Here is a 20,224-nt window from a genome sequence, read left to right on the forward strand (position 1 = left end):
TGTATATGCGACATGGCAATTTGATGAGCAATCAGTCGCAGGGCGCCGTGGGCTAGAAAGTAGCGTTTTGCCTGGCGGGTCGGACGATGGGTCGGTCGCGGGTTCAAGTGAGCGGCATAATCAGTATCCGATTGTCTCGGTGATAGCCGTCTATGCGCGCGGGGCGGGGAAAAGTGCGGGGCATCATTTGTCATGTCATTACATTTCATCCTTTGATTTTCTCGACTTCTTTTCGCTTTTACTTTGCTCACATGGCCACTTGAAAACTCATAAGCTCTTCCAATGCCAATTTCCAGTGAAAATGTCCAATCCATTTGAATCGGGAGGGTGGCAGCGAATGAACTTCAAACGGATGGGACGGAAAACGGGTCAACACCGGTGGCGGCGGATCAGCTAACGCTAAAAACGATTGGATTTTGAGATCGAGCGGGAGTGGCTAGCGGAGTCTTCGTTGGGTCATTGGCGGATCAGATTACCGACAAAGGAATGGCACTCGAGACAAACCCTAGACTTATTCTTGACTGTGTCCCGTGATGACCGATCCCTGGTTGATAAAATGCAGCAAATGCTTTGTGACAAACAGAACAAGTGATGTCTGTTCTGTATTCTTTCTTTTACAGGAGAAAAAGAGCATTAAAAGTAAGCCACCAAACCAACTCTTTTGTTTTGGGCAAAGGCATGCTTGGCTTGCTTTGCACTCCCCGCCCGCCGCTGCTTGTTTTTGATTTGATTTCCCATGCATCCTTTCATGAGCAACCAACATCAAACATCACGGAAACTCCAAAGACTAATTTATTTTCCGCCGCGTCGCAAACGTCCACCGTCCCGCTTTGTTGTTTGTCTCGTCGGTGACACGGCAAAGTCTTATAAAGGCTCTCATAACACAATCGTTAATCTCCAGGCCGTGGCTAAGCCAGGTAATTGGTTAAAACCCTAATTGGTGGATTAAGAGAATAGCAGGACGTTTGAGCCGCACAAATCTTTAAAGCTACTTAGATCAAGACGTGATTGCCAGCTGTCAATCAGCAGATAAGGAAGATCTCTGAAAAACAGCCAGCACCGAGAAAACGCAAATTGAGGTCTTCGGTTGGTCCTCGTTTCCGACGCAAAGCACGGCATGATTTGAAACCCTGGTTCGCGCCAGCGTTCTTTAGTTGGGGGCTGCGGTCCGAGCGGGGGAGTGGTCTCTCTGGACTTGGTGTCTTCTCTCGGAACACACCCAAAACAAAACATTGCTTTTATTTGTTCCGGATTAACGGGGCAATCGCAAGCGGGATCAACAGAAGAAGCCGATAGATAGCAAGCCTCCCTCCAGGAAAACATTTACAGGGGAGGTTAGTCGGGGTTCAGCACATGTGCAGAATTTGGGCACGTTTCAAAAGGGAAGATGAAATTGAATAACTAACCAATGGTTCAACAACTGTGGAAGTTGAAAACACAGCCACACGGGGAAAGATTGCGGCCACCACCTTCACACACCGTCACCACTGAACACAGTCCAGGGTTAGATGTTCATTCATCATGAAATCTCCAATGTGGTTGCAAAAAGAGCCAAAATGGCCTGACGCCTTGTTTTGCCCTCTCCTTCTCCATCTAGACTCGCGGCCACTGCCCGACGTAGCCATGACCGGCAAGTGCACCCGGGAATGCGACGAGTACGGCCACTCCGACTCCTGCTGGATGCCTGTCCGCACGTCGCCCGAGCGGCGGCCATCAAAGTCCACCACCACCCCCCAACAGCCAAAGCTTTCCACCTTCATGAGCGGCAACAGCAACAGCAGCAGCAGCAGCAGCAGCAGTAGCAGCGGCGGCGGCAGCCAAGAGCATCCCGGCAGCCAAGAGACCCTCGCCATGGGCGCCATGGCCGCCGTGGGCGCCGTGGGGGCCGTGGCCAACGGCGACCACATCTTGGGCGACCGTAATCGCAACATGCTGGGTAAGAAAATGGCTTCCTCCCCCTCCTCCTACGAGGCCTTCGTCGGCTCCCCGTCTTACGGTTCGCCTCCGTACGGCTCGCCCGGGGGCGCCGAGGAGATGCTGAGCCACCCCACCGAGGAAATCCCCATGGCGGCCACCGGGGAGTACAAGCCCGCCTCTTGCGGTACTCTCACGCGACGGGAGGTCTACCTGTGAACCGCAAACCTGCCGACTCGGCCCCATGATCGGACTTTAACCAGTCCAAAGACTTTGACCAGAATAACATAAAGACGGTGGCCTTTTTCTTTTCTCGGAAGCGCTACTACTGGGATGTCAATCCGGCGAGTCGGGCTCTCGCCACGCGCTCTGCTGCCTGATCGCCCGCCTGTAGAATAACCGACTTGTTTTCCACACAAACACACGCTTCGTGCATGCACCCACCCATCGTCACAGAGACTCCAGTCAGATTCAAAGACAACAACAACAAAAAAAGACTTTTTCTAAGAGAACAGGGAACTTTGCTTCGGATGACTTTTATCGTATACTCATCCGAGTTGTCCAAGGACTCTTGGACCAAAAGAAAGGAGAAGTCGGCTGTCAAATCTCCTCTGTCGTACCCGCGTTGAAAAATTGTACAGAAACGCTCGGGACTGTATTTATTTTTGTTTTTTAGTTTTTTCCCTGCCCTTCGCTCTACGCTTCTCGGCGATGATCGACCCCTTACGGAGCGGAACATCCGGTCCGGTGGTCACGCCGACGACTCCAAGCGTGAATTTAACGAGGCCGATATATTCCCAGTAAGCCAGTTTGTGCGGGCCAGAACACACGTGTACAGGCAGGTGGATCCGAAACGGAAATCATTCGACCTTTTTATTGTTTAACGGTCCAGGGGTGTCAAAGCGGTCCTCAAAGGGCCGCAGTGGGTGCAGGTTTTCATTCCAACTCAACAAGAGGATACCTTTTGCAAGTATAATCAGTTAATTAAAGTCAGGTGCTACTTATTTTAGAAGACACCTGATTGGTTAAAATGTCGGAACTGGATCGGTTGGAACAAAGACCAGGACCCACTGCGGCCCTCGGTGGAATCGGTTTGAGATATGTGGTTTAACGGTTTGGATGTGAGCGCGGGGCAGACTGAGCAATAATTATCATGGTGTCAACTTGGTACATCCATTCCGTGGTTTTTAATTTTTCAAATTCTTCCACGCAACGGAGCATTCGTCGTTTGAGCGCGAATGTAAACAATCAGCTCAAGCGAACGGAAAATAATCCGAAAAAAAAAATAGCAACGGATGATTGACTTTAGGTTCGAATTCTTTGCATTTGATCCCAGACGTTGAACTTAAACATTCCACCGGGTGTTCTTCGGAGCGTGCTCGAAGGACGGGATTATTGTGAATAGCGACTCAACGGAAAAAATAGCGCATTTTATTTGGGATTTTGCTAGTCCAGCCCTTTGGGATTGATCGGAGTTGCAATTTATGCATTCTGGCTCTCTATAATCTGTAAGTACTACCTGTGGTCAGAAGACAGTGCTCCTATACTTATCAATTGTATACATGAGTAGTTACTTTTTTACTGCACGCTTTATGGAACTTACTTCGCTTAACGAGAAGGAAGAAGAAGAAGAAGAAGAACTAGAAAAAAGACAAAACAAAATGTACAAAAAAATAGCGCTGTAACTTTGGAATCCACCTTGTTGCTTGCTTACGTTATAACTAATGAAACATTAGCCGTGTAGTACAACTTAGTAGCCAACATGGGTTTCTCTTTTTGGGTATTTACAATATCGCCCTAAATTCTCCCAGCGTTTTAACGAGCGGGTTTCACCCCCGCCACTTTAACGACAGAGATGATGGTGGGATTGCACTCTGTATTTTCAGCCCCTTTATCTCTAGCGCTTCTGAACAAAGACAGAAAAAAAAAAGATAGAGTGAATGCAAAATTGCAATTGTGCCTTTTTATACCAATCGGTATGATTTTTTTTTTCCAGGACGGACTGGGAACGCGTGTCTTGAATCCATTCCTGTGTTAACGAGTGAGGTTCAAAGGTCACGATGACGTCACGGTGTATTCGTACGCGCGCTCGCCGTTGATGTTCGGCTACGACGGCAATCGGCGCCGGTACGAATGAATTATGGTTTGCGGTTCGTTCTTTCTAGCGTCCATTTGAAGCGATCACGTTTCAGACATTGGCGAGGTCAAATCTTTACCTTATTCTTATTTATATTCTAAAAATACACAGTACTTAACTCCTAAGTGCTGATACTTTGTAAAATAAGGATGCAAAACGGCTACTGGGTGAGATAAGTCGCCACGCAACATAAACCTACGGCGCAGAAACGAATCAAAACGATCACTTTTTTCATCAACTTATGCAGTTATTACAGTAAAAAAAAAATATTTTTACCCTAAATAATTCTTCTGACTACAGAGTTGTCAATCACACTGACCGATTTCAATAGCATATTCCGTTTTGCTCCCTTATTATGAAGTGACAAGGCATCGGAAGCTGTCTGCATGAAAAACGCTCTAGGATTGAATATAGAGACGTAGAAAGGTAAAGTGGTAGAAAATAAATAAAAAAAAAACGTAAATAACGCAACGGTTCCACTCCACGCAACTCTCGTGTAACCCGATTTGTAATATTAACCATTGCTATTTGTCCTGCGACTTGGAGGTTGACCTAGAAATGGAGGAACCATGACGTGTCATGGTTCAAAATCCGAGTCACTATGCACGCAGCTTAGCTGAACATGGCAACGTGTATCCAACGCAAGTCCACTTCTATTTATGAGATATTTTATGTCAGTTCATTTGCTTTTGTACAGGTTTGTGTAAATAAATCGCTTGCCATTTTGTCCCTGCAAAAATTAAAATATAACATGGTAAATATTCACCGTGTCTTTGCTTTGGTCTGTTTTGCTTCAAGCTTTGTTGCTTTCTGTAAAATAAAATAGACAACTTTTGGTTTTTTTTTTGCTACTGCTGGAAAATTACATTTAATCTATTAACTCTTTACATTTAATCTATCAACTGAACTGAACTCTTTACAGTTTTGCAATTTCGCAGTTGAAATGTTGCCCGAATAAATTTTGATTCTCAAGATCTCCTTGCAGACATAACATAGAGGTTGCATTAGCCGCTATTACTAGCAAGAGTTGATGGCCATTTTTTTAATTAGCACTTCTAAGAAACCGGGTGTTGATATGCTAACGTCAGTCATTTCCTTGCTTTGGGTTATTCGGAGGAAGAAGCAGCGGGTGGCCATGTTTTTAAGATGAGAAGGGAGGAGGGAATTAAAACAAATTAGAATTAATTTGAATGTTAATGTGTGGGCAATCAATGCAAATGATGTTTTTAGAATGAATAAAACAGTGAGTGAATCAGATAAATATAATTAAGGCGCAGAAATAGCTGGTGGCAGAAATCGGTCACACGGCAACGACTCGCTAGCAAATGGGTACGAGGCCAGGTCCGAAACGGGGTCACCTTGCTTTGCCCAAAACTAAGCAAAAGACAAATTCCACCTAACCAAACCGACACCTCAGAGTCGTAAAACGGTAAAAATGTAAAGGCGCGCCGTAATCCGATCTTCGACCCGAGTCACCTTGAGCATCTGGCCTCTGATAGCGTTTGCGAAACGGCACTCATTCTTCCATATTGACAGTTTTACTCCCTTCCCGTGGGCTACTCATGAATTTTATGAAGGTGATCTATTTTTTTGGTGTGTAAATCCAAGCCAGAGGCGAAAGCCGCGAGACGCCGCGAAACACCGCGTGATATTTGCTTCTTATTCGACGACTTTGGCACGCCAAGCAAGGTATTTAATGAGAGCGTACGTGACTGTAACATGTGTTCATACATAAACAAATACTGGCAACTATAGATCCTTCTGTGATCTTTTCAACCAACCGCACGCGGCCGGCAAATTTGCAAACCGACACCACGCTGCAGGTGACACTTTGTTCATGAATAATACATGTTTAGGTATTTACATTAGCTACAAACCTTGTTCTGTGTACAATCTTTGGACTAGAGAGACGCCTCAAACAACCGAGTTTATATGTGGAGAAAACCGGGTCGGTAGAATACGAACGCGTTGGCTGTCAATGACGGCGAAGGACGTCTAACAGGTGAGTCAAGACTTCAAAAGTGCAAAAGACGGAGAAACTAAGCGTCACATTTTTCGGGATTACTGGACGAAAAACGTTTGTATTCAAGGAAAAACGGGAGAAAACCCCAATTGACTTTTGTTGTAAAACTCGCTAACCTTGCAAAGCTGCTTATTACGTTCCTAAAGAGGGTCTCAAATAACATCAATGGACGTCATCAAATGTCATCTCTTCAATTTGCGCTTTCGGCTTGTCATGCGGTCTCGGCGGCCAGGTTGTTGACATGCCGCTCGGCCGCCGTTTCCAGACCCTCTACCGGCTGTCTCCTTCGTCCCTCGGTGAGGAAATGCGCTACGCTAATGAGGCACTGGCGCGCAGTCGCTAACGTGCCGACGTACGAGGGAAGCGCTCGTGGGGATTTGATGATGCCGAACGGTCCTAATCCCCGCACACGATGACGCATTTGTGCGCGTCAAGTCAAAAGACTTTGCTAGCGTCCTCAGCCCTTTCAGCGCCACTGACATCAAGTCATGGCTTTTACACATTCATTCACAAAATTGCAGGAATTGAAATGAGAACTGAGTGATCACGGCTGAGTCCCTTTAGCAGGGGGGGCGGGGCCTCGCGTCACTTCCTCGAAACGCGTTTACGTGCAGGAGAACGTGCGAGGCCTTCAACCTGGCGCACCAGATTGCTGTCTGCTGCCTCGCCAATGGGCTCGAGGCGGGACGAGGCCGTGGCAGCCCACCCGTGAAGTTGCGTGCAAACTCCGGCCAAGCTCGCAACTGTTTCCCCACCGCCTCCGCTACAGACCGTCGCAAAATGCGGCGCCTGTGACAACTCGTCTCCAGTCGACGCGGGGGTGAAAAAAGACAGACGACACCTCCAAGGACGGCAAAGTTTGGGTTTCGGTGGGGGCCTAGTACATGCAAAAAAACGTCTGGGGGGAAAAATCCACACACAAATGCGTGTGCGGTTGATTGGTCTTTTGGTCCCCGGTCTCTTGGTCGCCGGTCTTTTGGTCGCAGTCTTTTGGTCGCCCCGACCGCGACAACAGGCGACCAAAAGACCGGCTGACCAAAAGACCGACGTCCAAAAGACCGTGTACCCACAAATGCGACTTGTCATCTACAATACGGTACATTCCGCCCTAGTCCTAGATGGCGTACATCGCGAATCTTCCACAAACAACAACTAATCTCCATCTTGGAACTGACATCATGTTCATCTAGCGACGACAATGAATGTCCCCGCCATGATCGGAAATCCGCCGCAACGAACACGCGCACTGAAAAAACCACGACGAGCGGGTGTCACCGTTTAGACGGCATGGTCTCCCAAATGACAAACATTCTTTGTCAAAGCATCTTGCCTTTGGGCCGCTTCATTTTGCCCACGTCGGCTAGAGCGGGCGGAGTGTCAATGTTTGTCTGGAGGCGTAACGCTGCTCAATCTCCTTTCTAGAATGGGAACCATTTCCTACGGCGCTATGTAATCTACTCCCGAGTCTCACGGCGGATGAGACGGACTCCCAACGCGCCACATTCACTCGCTTATCTAGCCCGCATGTGTGCTTTACCGTGGCGCCCCACGCGTACCGGCGGTACGGGAGGCGAAATGATGATGGGGCCCGACTGTTTGGCTTCCCGCTCTGGCACCCCCGCCGCCCCACCCCCTGGTCTCGGGGCATTCCGTGTTGAGCTGGCAATTAAGATTCCGCTCAGCCGGCCCCGCTCCTCCTCCGATGGCTCAATGGGGGAGAATGAGCCAACCCGCTGGTGATAAATGACCCACATTTCTGTCAACGTCCTTCCTGTGTAACCTGGGCATTAATTACAGGCAATTGGTGGCGCGCCGTCATCAATATCTATCCGTACGCCTCACGACTGCGTGCGCATAGCGCGCTTTGCAACACTCGGCCGTGTAATCTTTTATCGACAACTGGGCCAAGCCGAGTGAAAATTGCTTTAATTTCGCCTAATTGTGGGTAGGCGAGGACGGAAAATCTCAAATGGGAGCGCACACAATGTGCCTTTTCTCCACTTTCTAAATCATTATCTCTCAACAAACTTTTGAGAAATATTACCCGGTCTGTCACGGCCCACCCTTAAGACAAAAAAGCTCCAAAAAACAGAGTCTCAATCTGTCAATCACAACTCCCGGGGAGAAATGTCAAGACGGAGAACATCTGCAAGAGTGTATTTCTGGAAAGATGAGCCGATACGACGCTCCCAGCTAATCCGACTGGCTCAGCCTACGGGGGCTACGTTTGCGGCTGCAACCCAACAAATCCAATACACCGTCGCTTCTGTGACCTTTGATTCTTCGTGTTTACTGGCATTTAAATGTCTCCCTACGAAAAAGAACACTGGTTCCCGCAAAACCCCGTACGACAAGTGCGCATTCGGCACCCTGACGGCGAGACGCTGACAATGGTCCGACTGAGCAAAGTGACTTTGGCTTCAGACCATCTGTCCTGCCGCTTAACCCGCACCCCGACATACGTCCAAACTTCTCGGAGACAACCCTCGCACCCCGCCGTCGATCAGCAGACGTACGCCGGGAGACGGACCGGTTCTCGGTGTGGCGGGGTCGACCCGTTCTGATGACCGTGAGCACACGGCCATGGTGAGTTAGCGCAGGGGGTACACGGTCGATTGGTCGCCGGTCTTTTGGTCGCCCGGAAGGTAAGTGATAATATGCATTTAAATTGTTGCTCAAATTCCCTAAATACAAACTGCGAATGACTATTTAGTCATACTTAATGCCCTAGTAATTATTAGGGTAAAGAAAAGCTCCAAATTTCCCGGACTTTTAATGTTTTTTGTTGGAGAACTCGTTAAGACCCTGACTGAACTGACGTCGCTTCTTAAAGGGACAACGCATGTACATACAAACTCTTATACATGTCGGCTCAGTGAAACTGCTCATGGCCATTGTTGGCTTTTATTGATGCGTAGACCGTGTTGTTTTACCTTGTTTTGTCGCCGGTCTTTTGGTTCCCGGTCTTTTGGTCGCCTGTTGTCGCGGTCAGGGCGACCAAAAGACCGGCGACCAAAAGACCAGCGACCAATCGACCGCACACGGCGCAGGGGTGGCCAACTCCGGTCCCCGAGAGCCGCTATCCGGTCTGTTTTCCATACCTCCCTCCACCGACACACCACAATCAAATAATCGGGATCGGTATCAAGCTTCTGGACAGCTTGCTGATGACTTGATCATTTGATTCAGGTGTGGTAGAGGAGGGAGATACAGAAAACAGACCAGATAGCGGCTCTCGAGGACCGGAGTTGGCCACCCCTGAGTTAACGAACTGCTCAGGCCGAAACTTTCCGAGTAGGAACTGCAAAGCGAACGGCGGCGGAGAGCTAAATCACCCAGGAAGACGTGGTAGGTGCTGTCGAAACATTTCTCCGATTCCAGATGCCAGACTGCAGCGTGGTATTATTCATTAAGACAAGTGAAACGTCGGGAGGCTACGAGTATATCTCCGAACGGGGCCGACCATATGTTTAGTGTCAATATGACTTCACGGTTGCCCATGTGGAAAATAGCTGCGGGCCACAGAGCGCACACTCGCACGCGGCGGGCTGTTTAGATAAATCATCTTGAACGGTGAAATGCAAAAACAGGAACAGTCGCCGCTAAAAATGATTCCTTTTTGTCAAAACAAGAGAAAACGTAGGCCCGTTTCTGCCGAGAAATCTTCACGGTCCGTTCAAACCAAACTTGATGACTTGTTTTCGTTTCCTAATTGATCCGCCAGATTTTAGAGCAACTGAAGATACCCTAGATTGACGGCGGACGTTTTTCTTTTTTCGCTATTTTTGCTGGACGCCTGGCTTGTTGGCATCCCGCGGTCTTAACGCGTTTTTTTACGTACGAACGGACTCACACGGGGCCGAACCCTCGCCTATTTCCACACAAAAGATGAGAAAGCCACCATTTGTGAAGCGAAGACGTGATGGAAATGTGTTAATTGGCTTGGCATTTGACAAAAGGCAGATTTGACTTTGTGTTAATGCGACGGATGGAATCGAGTGGGCGGGCTTTGAAGGGAAGTAGACAAGTGGTTTGTTCCCCATAGAGTTAAAAGCTAGCGCCGGCATTCTCTCTCGACAACCCGCGGTTCGCTTGGACTTACCACTCGAGGCGTCCCCGCTTCAGACGATCTTGTCTTGAAAACAATTCCAAACATTCCCTCCAGGGGTTAAACGGGTGCTCTTTATCAAAGTCCGTGGGCGGAATTTTCTAGGAGAGGAATTGGAAAAGAAAGGACTTGAAACATTTGGGCATTTGATGAATCCGACACCATTTTGTCATTGTTACCAGAGAATGAAAATAAACAGTTGCAAAAAATCAAATGAGTTGGCATCTTTTTTCAGTTCGCAATTTTTAGTTTGCAATTAATCAGAACGCCGTTGGTTTTCCGTTGAAAATCGAGTCACCGAGGAAATGAGGGCTTACATAATTTTGTGATTATTCTCAATTATTTTTAAATCAGGGTTTTTATGACAGTCTTTTGCAGATCTGAACTGCAGGTACCACATTTTTTTTGTGGCAAACGACCACTTGTAGACCATACGGCTACCATGGCAACCACGGAAAATATATTGAAATGTATATCACCCTACTGCCGAGATGTCTAAAAACAAACTCACATCTGACTATACACGGTTGAATTATTCTGGAATATTGTGGCACCCGTTCGTCTAGTGTGACAGTCACAGCAGGACTGCAAAGGATTGAGGCCTTGTTGGCTTCAATTGCCTAGCAAACAATCCTACCATTGCTACATCTCCCAGGATTAATTACTTAGAAATGAAGACACACGACAGACAACGTTATCTAGCATTTATTTTGTGGTTTTCATAGGAACAAATGAACATGACTCAATCATTTCCTTACCGCCTCTTGATTGAGTGCACCAGTAAAAGAGTCCCGGGCGGAAACACAGGTATTTTATAAGTTCCAAAGGGAATTAGGGCAGTCCATTTCACTAATTGGAGTAGGGGGGAATGAACCTGATCAAACCATTCCTTCTCCATCTATTAGTGTAGGAATGAATGTATTTTAGGAATCTGTGTTGGTCAGGTATTTCTTTAAGGTGATTTATTTTCAGAGGGTCTCATGATGTTGCTTTAATTAATTGTTTGGTGTCCCCTTTGTGTTTTAATGGTGTTAGCCACTTTTTGGATTGGATTGGATAACTTTATTCATCCCGTATTGGGGAAATTTTGTTGTCACAGTAGCAAGAGGGTGAGGATACAAAAATAGGAAAGGCATTTTAGACATAAATAGATAGGTAATAAGTAAGTTAATAAATAAATACATTAATAAATATATAAATACGCGTGTTGCTGAAATGTATATATATATATATATATATATAGAGAGAGAGAGAGAGACATATAGATAGACATCTAGATAGACATCTAGCTAGACATATAGCTAGACATATAGATATATATATATATATACATATATATACACACACATACATATACACATATATATATATATATATATATACATACATATACATACATATATAAGCACATATATACATACATACACATAGATGTACATGCATGCATACGGTAGGTCTTAACACAGCCATTTGTTTTGTTAAAGAGCCTGACAGCTGATGGGAGGAAGGATTTGCGGAAGCGCTCCTTCCTGCAATGAGGGTGCCGCAGTCTATTGCTAAAAGAGCTTCGGAGGGACTTGGAATAATCCAGTTTTGTCTTGTCTAAGTGCAACAATGCAGACGTCTTCACAATTAAATTATGTTGGCTTACAAACCTCACTCTGTTTTTTGCCCAAACCCACAATTTTTGGAGGAACCCACTCGAGGTTCTATCGCATCTAGATAACATTCTATGTTTGTATGAGCAGGAGTCGGGCTGACCTACCAAGAAAGATGTTTTGGCCAAAACGATGACAAAAGAGATGTCCTTTTTCACCGTACTCTGCTCAGCCTATGAAAGATGCCGAATTTTGCAATAAACCCGTCTGGAACCAAAGCATATTGTGCATTTTGTTGAAACTCCAATAATTGGCGTCACGGAATCGGGAGCCGAAGGGAGAGGCGTTGGATGCCGACTGCTCCGTGTGCACCGTCTTGTGAATTTTGTTGAAGTAAATGCAAAAAACGGTCAAACACAATGTTCTTGGCACACGTAGTGTTATTTGACTAGCTACCACAGCACACACCGTGCCAATACTCTAGGCCGGCTTTAAACGAGTTAATGGCAGGCGCTTTTGTTCGACGAGTCAATTTCCAATCATTTTTGACTGTCCACTTAGGACTGCTGGCCTTCAGGAGGGGGCGAGCGCCATTTGCCTAATTGTGTTGTCGCCGTGGGGGGCTCTCCCCACAATGACACCTCCCCGCCGCGTTCTCCCGAGGGGTCGCCACGAAAGACGCGAGCCGGAAAAAGAGCTCATTAAGGCCGTACTTGTTTCATCGAGGAGCCGCGATCAAAGGTTTAAGTCAAGACGAGGTGACTTCCAAGCAGGTGTGTTCCTTTTAAACAACCTGGTGACGAATTGGAATGTGGCTAATTCTCGACGATGGGCAAAGTCTGCTCGTTAAAACGTAAATAACATCAAACGATTGCGTTTTACACGGTCGCCACGAACAAATTTTGTGTTTTCCTGAAAGGAATCCAGCACCCCGACAAGAATTCTAGTCTTGCCCTTGTAATCATTGCTAAAGAGGAGAGTGTTTGTTGTCTCCAAATGATTGTGGAAAAATCAAATGCGCCCGACAAGAAACACGCTGCGCTCCTATTTTCTTTTATCCAGGGTAAATACGCGCTAATCACTATTTGTGTCCTCCACGACGCGTTTGTGTGAGCTTTTAATCACTGTACTCGCCGTTTTCTTAGGGGGGACCCCATGCCGAGATCCATTAGGGAACGCACGCCCCGACAACCTCCTCACTCCAAACCAAATGGCTTCTGGGAAAGAACTGCCGATCTGTCCGTAACTGTTTCTATTTTGTTTGTTTTATTTTTTAACTTCTGCTCAAGTACAGAAGTGACTACTTTTGCCTCCTCAACTCGAAACGCCACTTTTGCCCGCCCGGATAAAAATAATGAGCTAAAAATGATGCTAGCCGAGCAAGGATTTGAAACGCAAAGGTCTCTGTAGAGCAATGCAATTTATTTTTTATTATCATCTTCATAAGACGGAAGGAAAGACACTCAACCAAATGGCCTGTGCATAAAACAAAACAAAGAGAAACGATTATAAGGCAAACTGGAAAGCGCCGGTTGTGTAACTTTTCCAGTTTCAGGCTAAAAAAAAAACAATCTCTCGCCGTTTAGCACCCGCCTGAAATGTTCCGGAGGGACTCGGTAGTAGTAGTTAGGACGAGGGGGGGCGGTAGAGGAGGACAAAAGCGTCCCCGAGATGAAGGTTTGGCATCCGCCGAGTCTGGATTGAATCGGCAATAACGCCTCCGCTCCGTCTTCCGCAATTAGCCTCAGCACCGAGCGCCTCCAAATCGTTCCAACTTAAATACCCCCGGCGCGGAGTGGTCATCCATCAGTGCGGATTGGTACGGGGGTCCGGGGGCGGGGCCCTTACATGGGGGCACTTGGAGATTGACACCTGCAGAGGTGACATTCCACTCCAACAGCTCCCGCCGCTAATCACTCAATTCATCCGCCTTGTGCCATTGTGATTGACAAAGGTAATATTGGAGAATGCAATTTACTCGGCTATTACCCGTAATATCTAAATTTCCAAGATTAGCGTGCGCTAACAGCTCCGTATGGAATAAAGCTTCCATCTGGATGAAATGAAAGCCTGCTTTGCATCCGTGAACACGAACCGACTAATTCATGTTACAGAAACTTAAGTGCGTCCCCGAGGAGGGCGTGGCAATGTCACTTTGTAAATATAGCATATTTATCGTCCCGTGACGTCATTGCGATCGTTTGAAACGATGCACGACGTTTCCATGTACTTTTTCCTTGCGTTAGTAGCAGTTTACGCCGGCCAAAAAACTGACATTATGGACAGAAGGGGTGCCGTGGCAACTAAATGTTGTGTTTCAATGGCGGAAATAACGGTTATTAGGCAAGCCATATGGTGACCTTATTAGGCGAGTGCGCGGCGCTTCCTCCGACTTTGTCAGCATCTTGATAATATGTAATGCCATTTGGCAGGGGAGATAATTATAAGTCGGCCTCTGACATTTGGCGTCACGGGAGCCCACGCCAAGTGAACAGGTTAGAACTGTAATCCAAACTGTCACGGTGGCTTTAGAAAAGAAAAACAACGTTGGTGAGGCAATAGCATGACGAACGCGCCAATGAGCATTTAACCCGTTCTGTTACGAAAAATGTGCAGCTTGGAGAATTTGTGCAGATTTAATTCTGATTATTATTATTACATGCAACATGTCTTGAACCGGCGTGCTAGCTTTCCCTGCGACCGGAGTATCAAAATCGAAATAACCGTATTATGCTGGTTAATATACCCCCATTTAATTTACCCGGGTATATTAAACGGCAGGGGTATATTAAATGGCGCACAAACGGGAAGGTACCATCCACTACGCACGTGACGGGGTGCATCAACGTTTTGCAGACTATACCTGTATTAGGTTTAAGTAGGTCATGTAACAGGATTAACCTTAATCTGTTTCATTAGTAAACAAAATAAAGGCTGCACTTTAAATGCAAGAGATTTTGGTACCTTAGCTAAGTTTACTAATTTAACAGTACAATCTACCGTATTTTGCTGTTTAATATACCCCCCCATTTCATTTACCCGGGTAAATACGGTATAAGTGATTTTGTGCAGTCACTCATTCAATATGGAAAGCTTCAAGCAAATTCCAAATTGCAAGGGTTGACCCTAACCCTAGCCCTAACCCTGAAACAGCAGGAGTTTGAAGAAAGCAAAAATATTTAGCAGATCAAACCAATCAAAACGATGGATCCGAATCGGACATTTTTCAGCTAAAACTTCCCCGACTTTGATGGCAAAGAACAAGATTTTTTGTGCTTACCGTCCGCCATTGTGCTCCAACTATCAACTGGCGAGCAGCGCAGGTGGCGCGTGCCCTTAGCTGTCCCCCCCAGCAAGGCCGGATCTCACTGAGCAGATTGCTTGGCCGCTAAAGAGGCGAGGCGGCTGCCCGCAGATGCTCAGGTGCAGCGAGCGGTCGCCAGCCCCCGCCGGTGGAACGGACGCTTGGAAAGAAGAAGGAGGCTGTCGTCGGTGCGCTTTCACCCCCGAAAAGCTTGGGTCGGGACGCCGACGGGAACTTGTCCTTGCTTTCGAAGCTGCAGAGAAAATAAAAAGGAAGACGGACTTAATGGACCAAACAAATTCAGCGTGAGATTTAGCAGAAGCGCAAACAGAAGGAGCGGAAGATGGAAGGCGGACGTGGCACCGACCACATGGACATCAACACATGGGTTCTGGAATATTACCTCTATTTTTAAAGAAAATATGACTGGGCAAAGAGTGAGAAAAAAATGAGTCAAAAAAGGAGGATTTGGAGTTTGTCGTTTTGCCAAAATGGACTTGTTTTGCACATTTTCCACAAGAAAGAGTTGAGGGGCTCACAGCACAAATAGGGAGGCGAGATGTTTACATCAAAAGATTACTTTTTCACTTTTGTTGAGCTCTATTTTATTTTAGTGGCAAAAAAATGCGAGATTTGACCTTTAACCGCTATATATTTTCGACTATAAATTGCACTTGAGTCTACGTTGAACCACATTTTGTCTGTCAATTGTCGTTTGTCAGAGAAAGGACAATAAATTCTAGAAATAATAAACTGAAGGATAGCATGGTGACTTGTAAATTTCAACATAATATTAAACAACGAAAAATGTGTTGACACCACTCTGGACCTCCCTTGAAAAGTGCAAATTTATCATCTGAAAAATTCTCAGATGTCGACAGTGTAAAATGAATGCAAGAAACCACTCAAAGTCTTTTTAGCCCTTTTGCGAGAACTGCCATGCCAACGCGGTTTACGCGTTGCTTTTGTGACCGCGATGAAGGTCGGGCGACGGCCGGCCACTCTACATCCATTCGGCCAGGTAAAGTGGCCCAGGAAAACAGTAATGGTGCTCTTCATAAACTCAATGGCATAATTGAGCCGCTACCTGAAAAGCGCTAGCCAGACGCGACCTTTCAGCGGTCAAGAGCAAGGCCCAGACGCGCAATTTTCCCCAAGGCCTCATCTTAAAGAGGGACGTCGGCACGGAGTCAAAATGGTAACTTCGGTCCCACGCAGTCGCATTGTGAAGAGCCCATTTTGTGAAGAAAGACGATGTATTTTTTGTTTGGCAGCAACTCTCCCTTCGCAGAGGCGATATGCAAATGGAGCGTTAATGAACTCAAAGTATTCTCTTTGTGAAGAACTGATTAACCAAGGGGCTGCTTTGCCGCGCATTTGCATTTTTCTCAAGTCAAGTCCGGGTTCTCCAGTTGCAAATTACAGAGCTATTCCAGGCCAATTACATGGAACAAGTGCGCCATTAACCAGTTCTCAACATCACACGGGTTTGCCTCCTTCATTTTCCGCAGAATGCTCCGGGCCGAGCAGGACGTTAAAAAAGAGACATTTGGTCCATTTGTTCGCCAGGGAAAATATGAGATTCCCGTCAACCTGCGGCCGACCCCCCAGGCGCTAGCTAACGAAAAGCCAAATGTGACGCGCAAATTACGTTACAAATTATTGGCTGCCGTTGACAGCAGTGGACATCGATTGTTGTCACTTTCAGGCAATGAGCGGCGTTAGCGACTAAATTCAAAGCATAAACAAGGTTGACGATCTGACAAAAACTAACAAACACACAGGGTTTAAATGGGGCTGATTACCAATCACGCACAACTGGTTACAAGAGGAAGGGAAGCCCGGAGAGACACAAGAAGCGAAAAGGACACACACACCTTCACCCAAAACCCTAAAACAGGGGTCGGGAACCTTTTTGACGAAGAGCCACAAACAATTCATATTTTCCAATGTTATTCCTTGTGAGCCATACTACGAATTTAAAAGTCAAAATACATACATGTAAACAAATGCCTTTTCAATTTTTTTTGTAATTTCACCACTTTTAAAGTGGAAAAAAAATGAATATTTTTTAAAAGATTCTCATACTGTTGCTAATCAATAAGGATGCATTCCAGAAGAGTCTACTGCAAAAAATGAAGATTAAAGCAGTTCTAGATGTAATATCTCAGTGCTGTCACCAGCGATTTCCATATTTTAGCTCACAGGTTAGCAAAGAGCCAGATGCACCCATCAAAAGAGCCACACGTGGCTCCCGAGCCATAGGTTCCCTACCCCTGCCCTAACAGGACGTGACAACAGGGGTCCTTAGCTATCGGTCCATTTCTTCGTGGTTGTTGTGATGACATCGGGCAGTCTTACATTTCTACGCCGCGTGGCAATATTGGAGCCTTGTCTAGATTCCGAAGGTTTGGTGATCGGACGTGATTTCTAGAGCTAAAAAACAGCAAGCGGGGGAGATTTTCCTGTATTTGAGACACGTTTTCTCAGATCGGCGTGGCCGATTCCTCACTCGGGCGAGAAGCGGAATTGGCAAATTATCAGGAAATCCGGCGGGAGGTCCAAAACGCGGTTACTTTTCGCATCAAAAGGCATGGCGCCGAGCCGCTGCGAGCGAAGCTCGGCGGGTAACCCGGTAAACCGCGACTCCCCCTTTTCTTTTTTTTCCGGGCCGACAATAAAATAAAAAGAAGCGAAAATGTAATCTCGCGGGGAAGATGACGCCCGTTGAGGTGACAAATGCTCAGGGGCCGCCCCCAGCCGTCTTCCGACTGTTCTATTCATTAACTTTCCGCCTGGCCCCGCTTCTCTTTGGAACTCCGGGGGATGCGTTTTGTGCAAAGAGGCCCCTCCCGCTGCTGCACCTGATTTCACAAACGATAGGAAAAACGAGTCGGCGGAGGCTGAAAGGAAAACAAAAGGCGAGACCGCCGCGTCCCGTTTTTCTCCCGGATAATGCCGCGTGATTAGCAAACAGCAATTGCCAACGGGGCGCCCCAAGTAACAAGGACCGGAAGCTGGGTAATTTTACCCACGGTGGCCCCCAATATTCCCGATACGCCGCAATAAACTGACTCGCTCTGGCGGATGGCGTGTTCGTGGCAGGACATTTGTCACGCGCTGATAAAATCCGGGCTGCGGGGCATTTATGCGAGCCGCCGACAATAAAGCCTACTTGTAAAAAGTTTAGAAGTTGGAGTCAATGACTTTATTGATGTTAACACGTTATTTATTCGCCGTTAAATCAGGCAAATGCCACCGATGCCGCCTCATAAACATAATACCCGCCGGTAATAAACGGCAACACGGTAATAATTGACCCGACGCGCGGCGGCTAAAAGGGGGAAGGGCGGGAAAGGACGGCGTGGCGAGGGATTTTTTTGGGGGGGTGGAAACGCAGGTGTTTTCGCTCCACAAACATACCGTATTTTCACGACTATATGGCGCATCGTATTTTTAGCCGCAGTGTCAGTAACCAGTGCTATTTCTGTATTTTAAACACACAAAGGAGGCACCGTTTTTTTAGACGCATATATATTATATATGAATATCTAACCGCAATAGCGCTGGCTACCGGAAGCAGCCCCAGACTCTTTTTCCAGTTTCCGGTGCGCAGTGACTGCTGGAATATATAGTTCTTGCAGGCTACACCCACACGCTAAAAACACGTTTTTAAAAAGGCAACGGAAGCAAAACTGAGTTGGGTTGTACTTTATTTAGCCATTTTACAACTTACTCACGTCATCATCACCCACAAATCCATCAAAGTCCTCATTTTCTGTGTCCGAATTGAACAATTGTCCAAATTAGTCATCAAAAACGCTGAGTTTTATACGTTCGTCCAGGCGGCCACAATCCATTCGCAAATAGTAGCTAGCTGGTAGCTAGCGTAACTTTTCCAACGGTGCTTTCCATGCTTCGTAAAACTGTGTTGATGTCGATGTCCAGGCCACAATCCATTGGGTGTATTGACAAAAGAACGACTACATATCCCAGCAGTCACTGCGCAGTATTTTGTCTACGAGAAAATTGTAGAGTCGGTGTACCCTATCCACGGATTCATTTGATTTTATCGTGATAACAATTTTAGTATTGGTCCATATATAAAGCGCACTGGATTATATAAGGCGCCCTGTCTATTTTGGAGAAAATTTAAGACTTTTATGTGTGCCTTATAGTCGTGAAAATACAGTAACCTCGAGATAATCTGGTATTTTCCCGTACGCACACGGCAGGAGGAAGTGATTAGTCGGAGTGAATCTCATTTTATTCAGCGTCGCTCGGTGTCCCGTACGGCGATATAATCTACCGCAACCGGTCGTTGGGTGGCAGTTCCATTTTGAAGATCTGGATCTGCAAAAACCGCCATTTTTCCCTGCCCCGCCCCCGTTTCTTTCCGTGCGCTGCATTTTATGACACCCAGGGCATCGGAGTAATGCAATATACCGCTGGCCTGCCGCCACGTGCCAATTTATGACACGCTAGCTGCGGCCACGCCGCGCATACTAACTGAGGCCGATTTGTCGGATCAGCTGTGCTGCATTTGCAGGGGGGCGGGGGTTGGCTTGGGGTTTCTTCCCTTTCCGACCACCCCTGAAAAATGCTAATCAGCGAGTCAAAAAGCAACGCTGGGAAATTGCAGAGCTGATCGAGTACATGATTGCGAGGAAATAGTGTAAACATTTGTCAGTAAGGAGCACTTGGGGCCTAAAGTGAGAGCTGATTCGACTGGGCTAATGGAGCGTCAGGGGGCGGGGGATGGCGGGGATTTTGGGGCTGTTGAATAAAAACACGCTCAAGCTGAATCCAAATTGTCAATACTTCTGACTGACTGGCGTTTTTCCTTCATTCAAAATAATCGTGACCGGACGTTTGGTCGAAAGACGTTTGGTCCCCGGACGTTTGGTCGACTGGACGTTTGGTAGAACGGACGTCTGGTAGAACGGACGTCTGGTAGAACGGACGTTTGGTAGAACGGACGTTTGGTAGAACCGGGTTGATAGATTTTAACATTGGGTGAATAGGGATTTAATGACTATTATTTAACATTGAGTGAATAGGGTTAGGGTTAAACAAATGAAAGTCTCGTGACTCAAACCTTGGGACTCACGAACCCGTTCTACCAAACGTCCGTTCTACC

At 46.7% G+C, this 20,224-nt stretch overlaps 1 protein-coding gene and 1 long non-coding RNA gene across 6 annotated transcripts in view; one reads left to right on the forward strand and one right to left on the reverse strand.

Moving 5' to 3' along the window:
• The window catches only part of pcdh7b (protocadherin 7b), a 68,009-nt gene extending 63,197 nt beyond the window's left edge, over window positions 1-4,812 (forward strand). For 2 of the 5 annotated variants that reach the window (XM_077589797.1, XM_077589799.1), the window contains exon 3: window positions 1,598-4,812. In XM_077589797.1, coding sequence (XP_077445923.1) covers window positions 1,598-2,133 — 536 coding nt within the window. In that variant the 3' untranslated portion in view covers window positions 2,134-4,812. Of the gene's footprint in view, window positions 1-620; window positions 640-1,597 lie in introns of all 5 variants that reach the window. The other 3 variants (XM_077589800.1, XM_077589801.1, XM_077589802.1) reach the window with 3 other exon arrangements.
• Window positions 1-15,313, reverse strand: part of LOC144066347 (uncharacterized) — a 219,194-nt gene extending 203,881 nt beyond the window's left edge. The window contains exons 1-2 of the long non-coding RNA XR_013297521.1: window positions 15,061-15,313; window positions 10,177-10,283 (exon numbers count right to left, since the gene is read on the reverse strand). This is a non-coding gene — a long non-coding RNA (uncharacterized LOC144066347). The remainder of the gene's footprint in view (window positions 1-10,176; window positions 10,284-15,060) is intronic.
• Window positions 15,314-20,224: the final 4,911 nt, after the last annotated feature.

Source organism: Stigmatopora argus, chromosome 20 (genome assembly GCF_051989625.1).
Source record: "Stigmatopora argus isolate UIUO_Sarg chromosome 20, RoL_Sarg_1.0, whole genome shotgun sequence".
Lineage (NCBI taxonomy): Eukaryota > Metazoa > Chordata > Actinopteri > Syngnathiformes > Syngnathidae > Stigmatopora > Stigmatopora argus.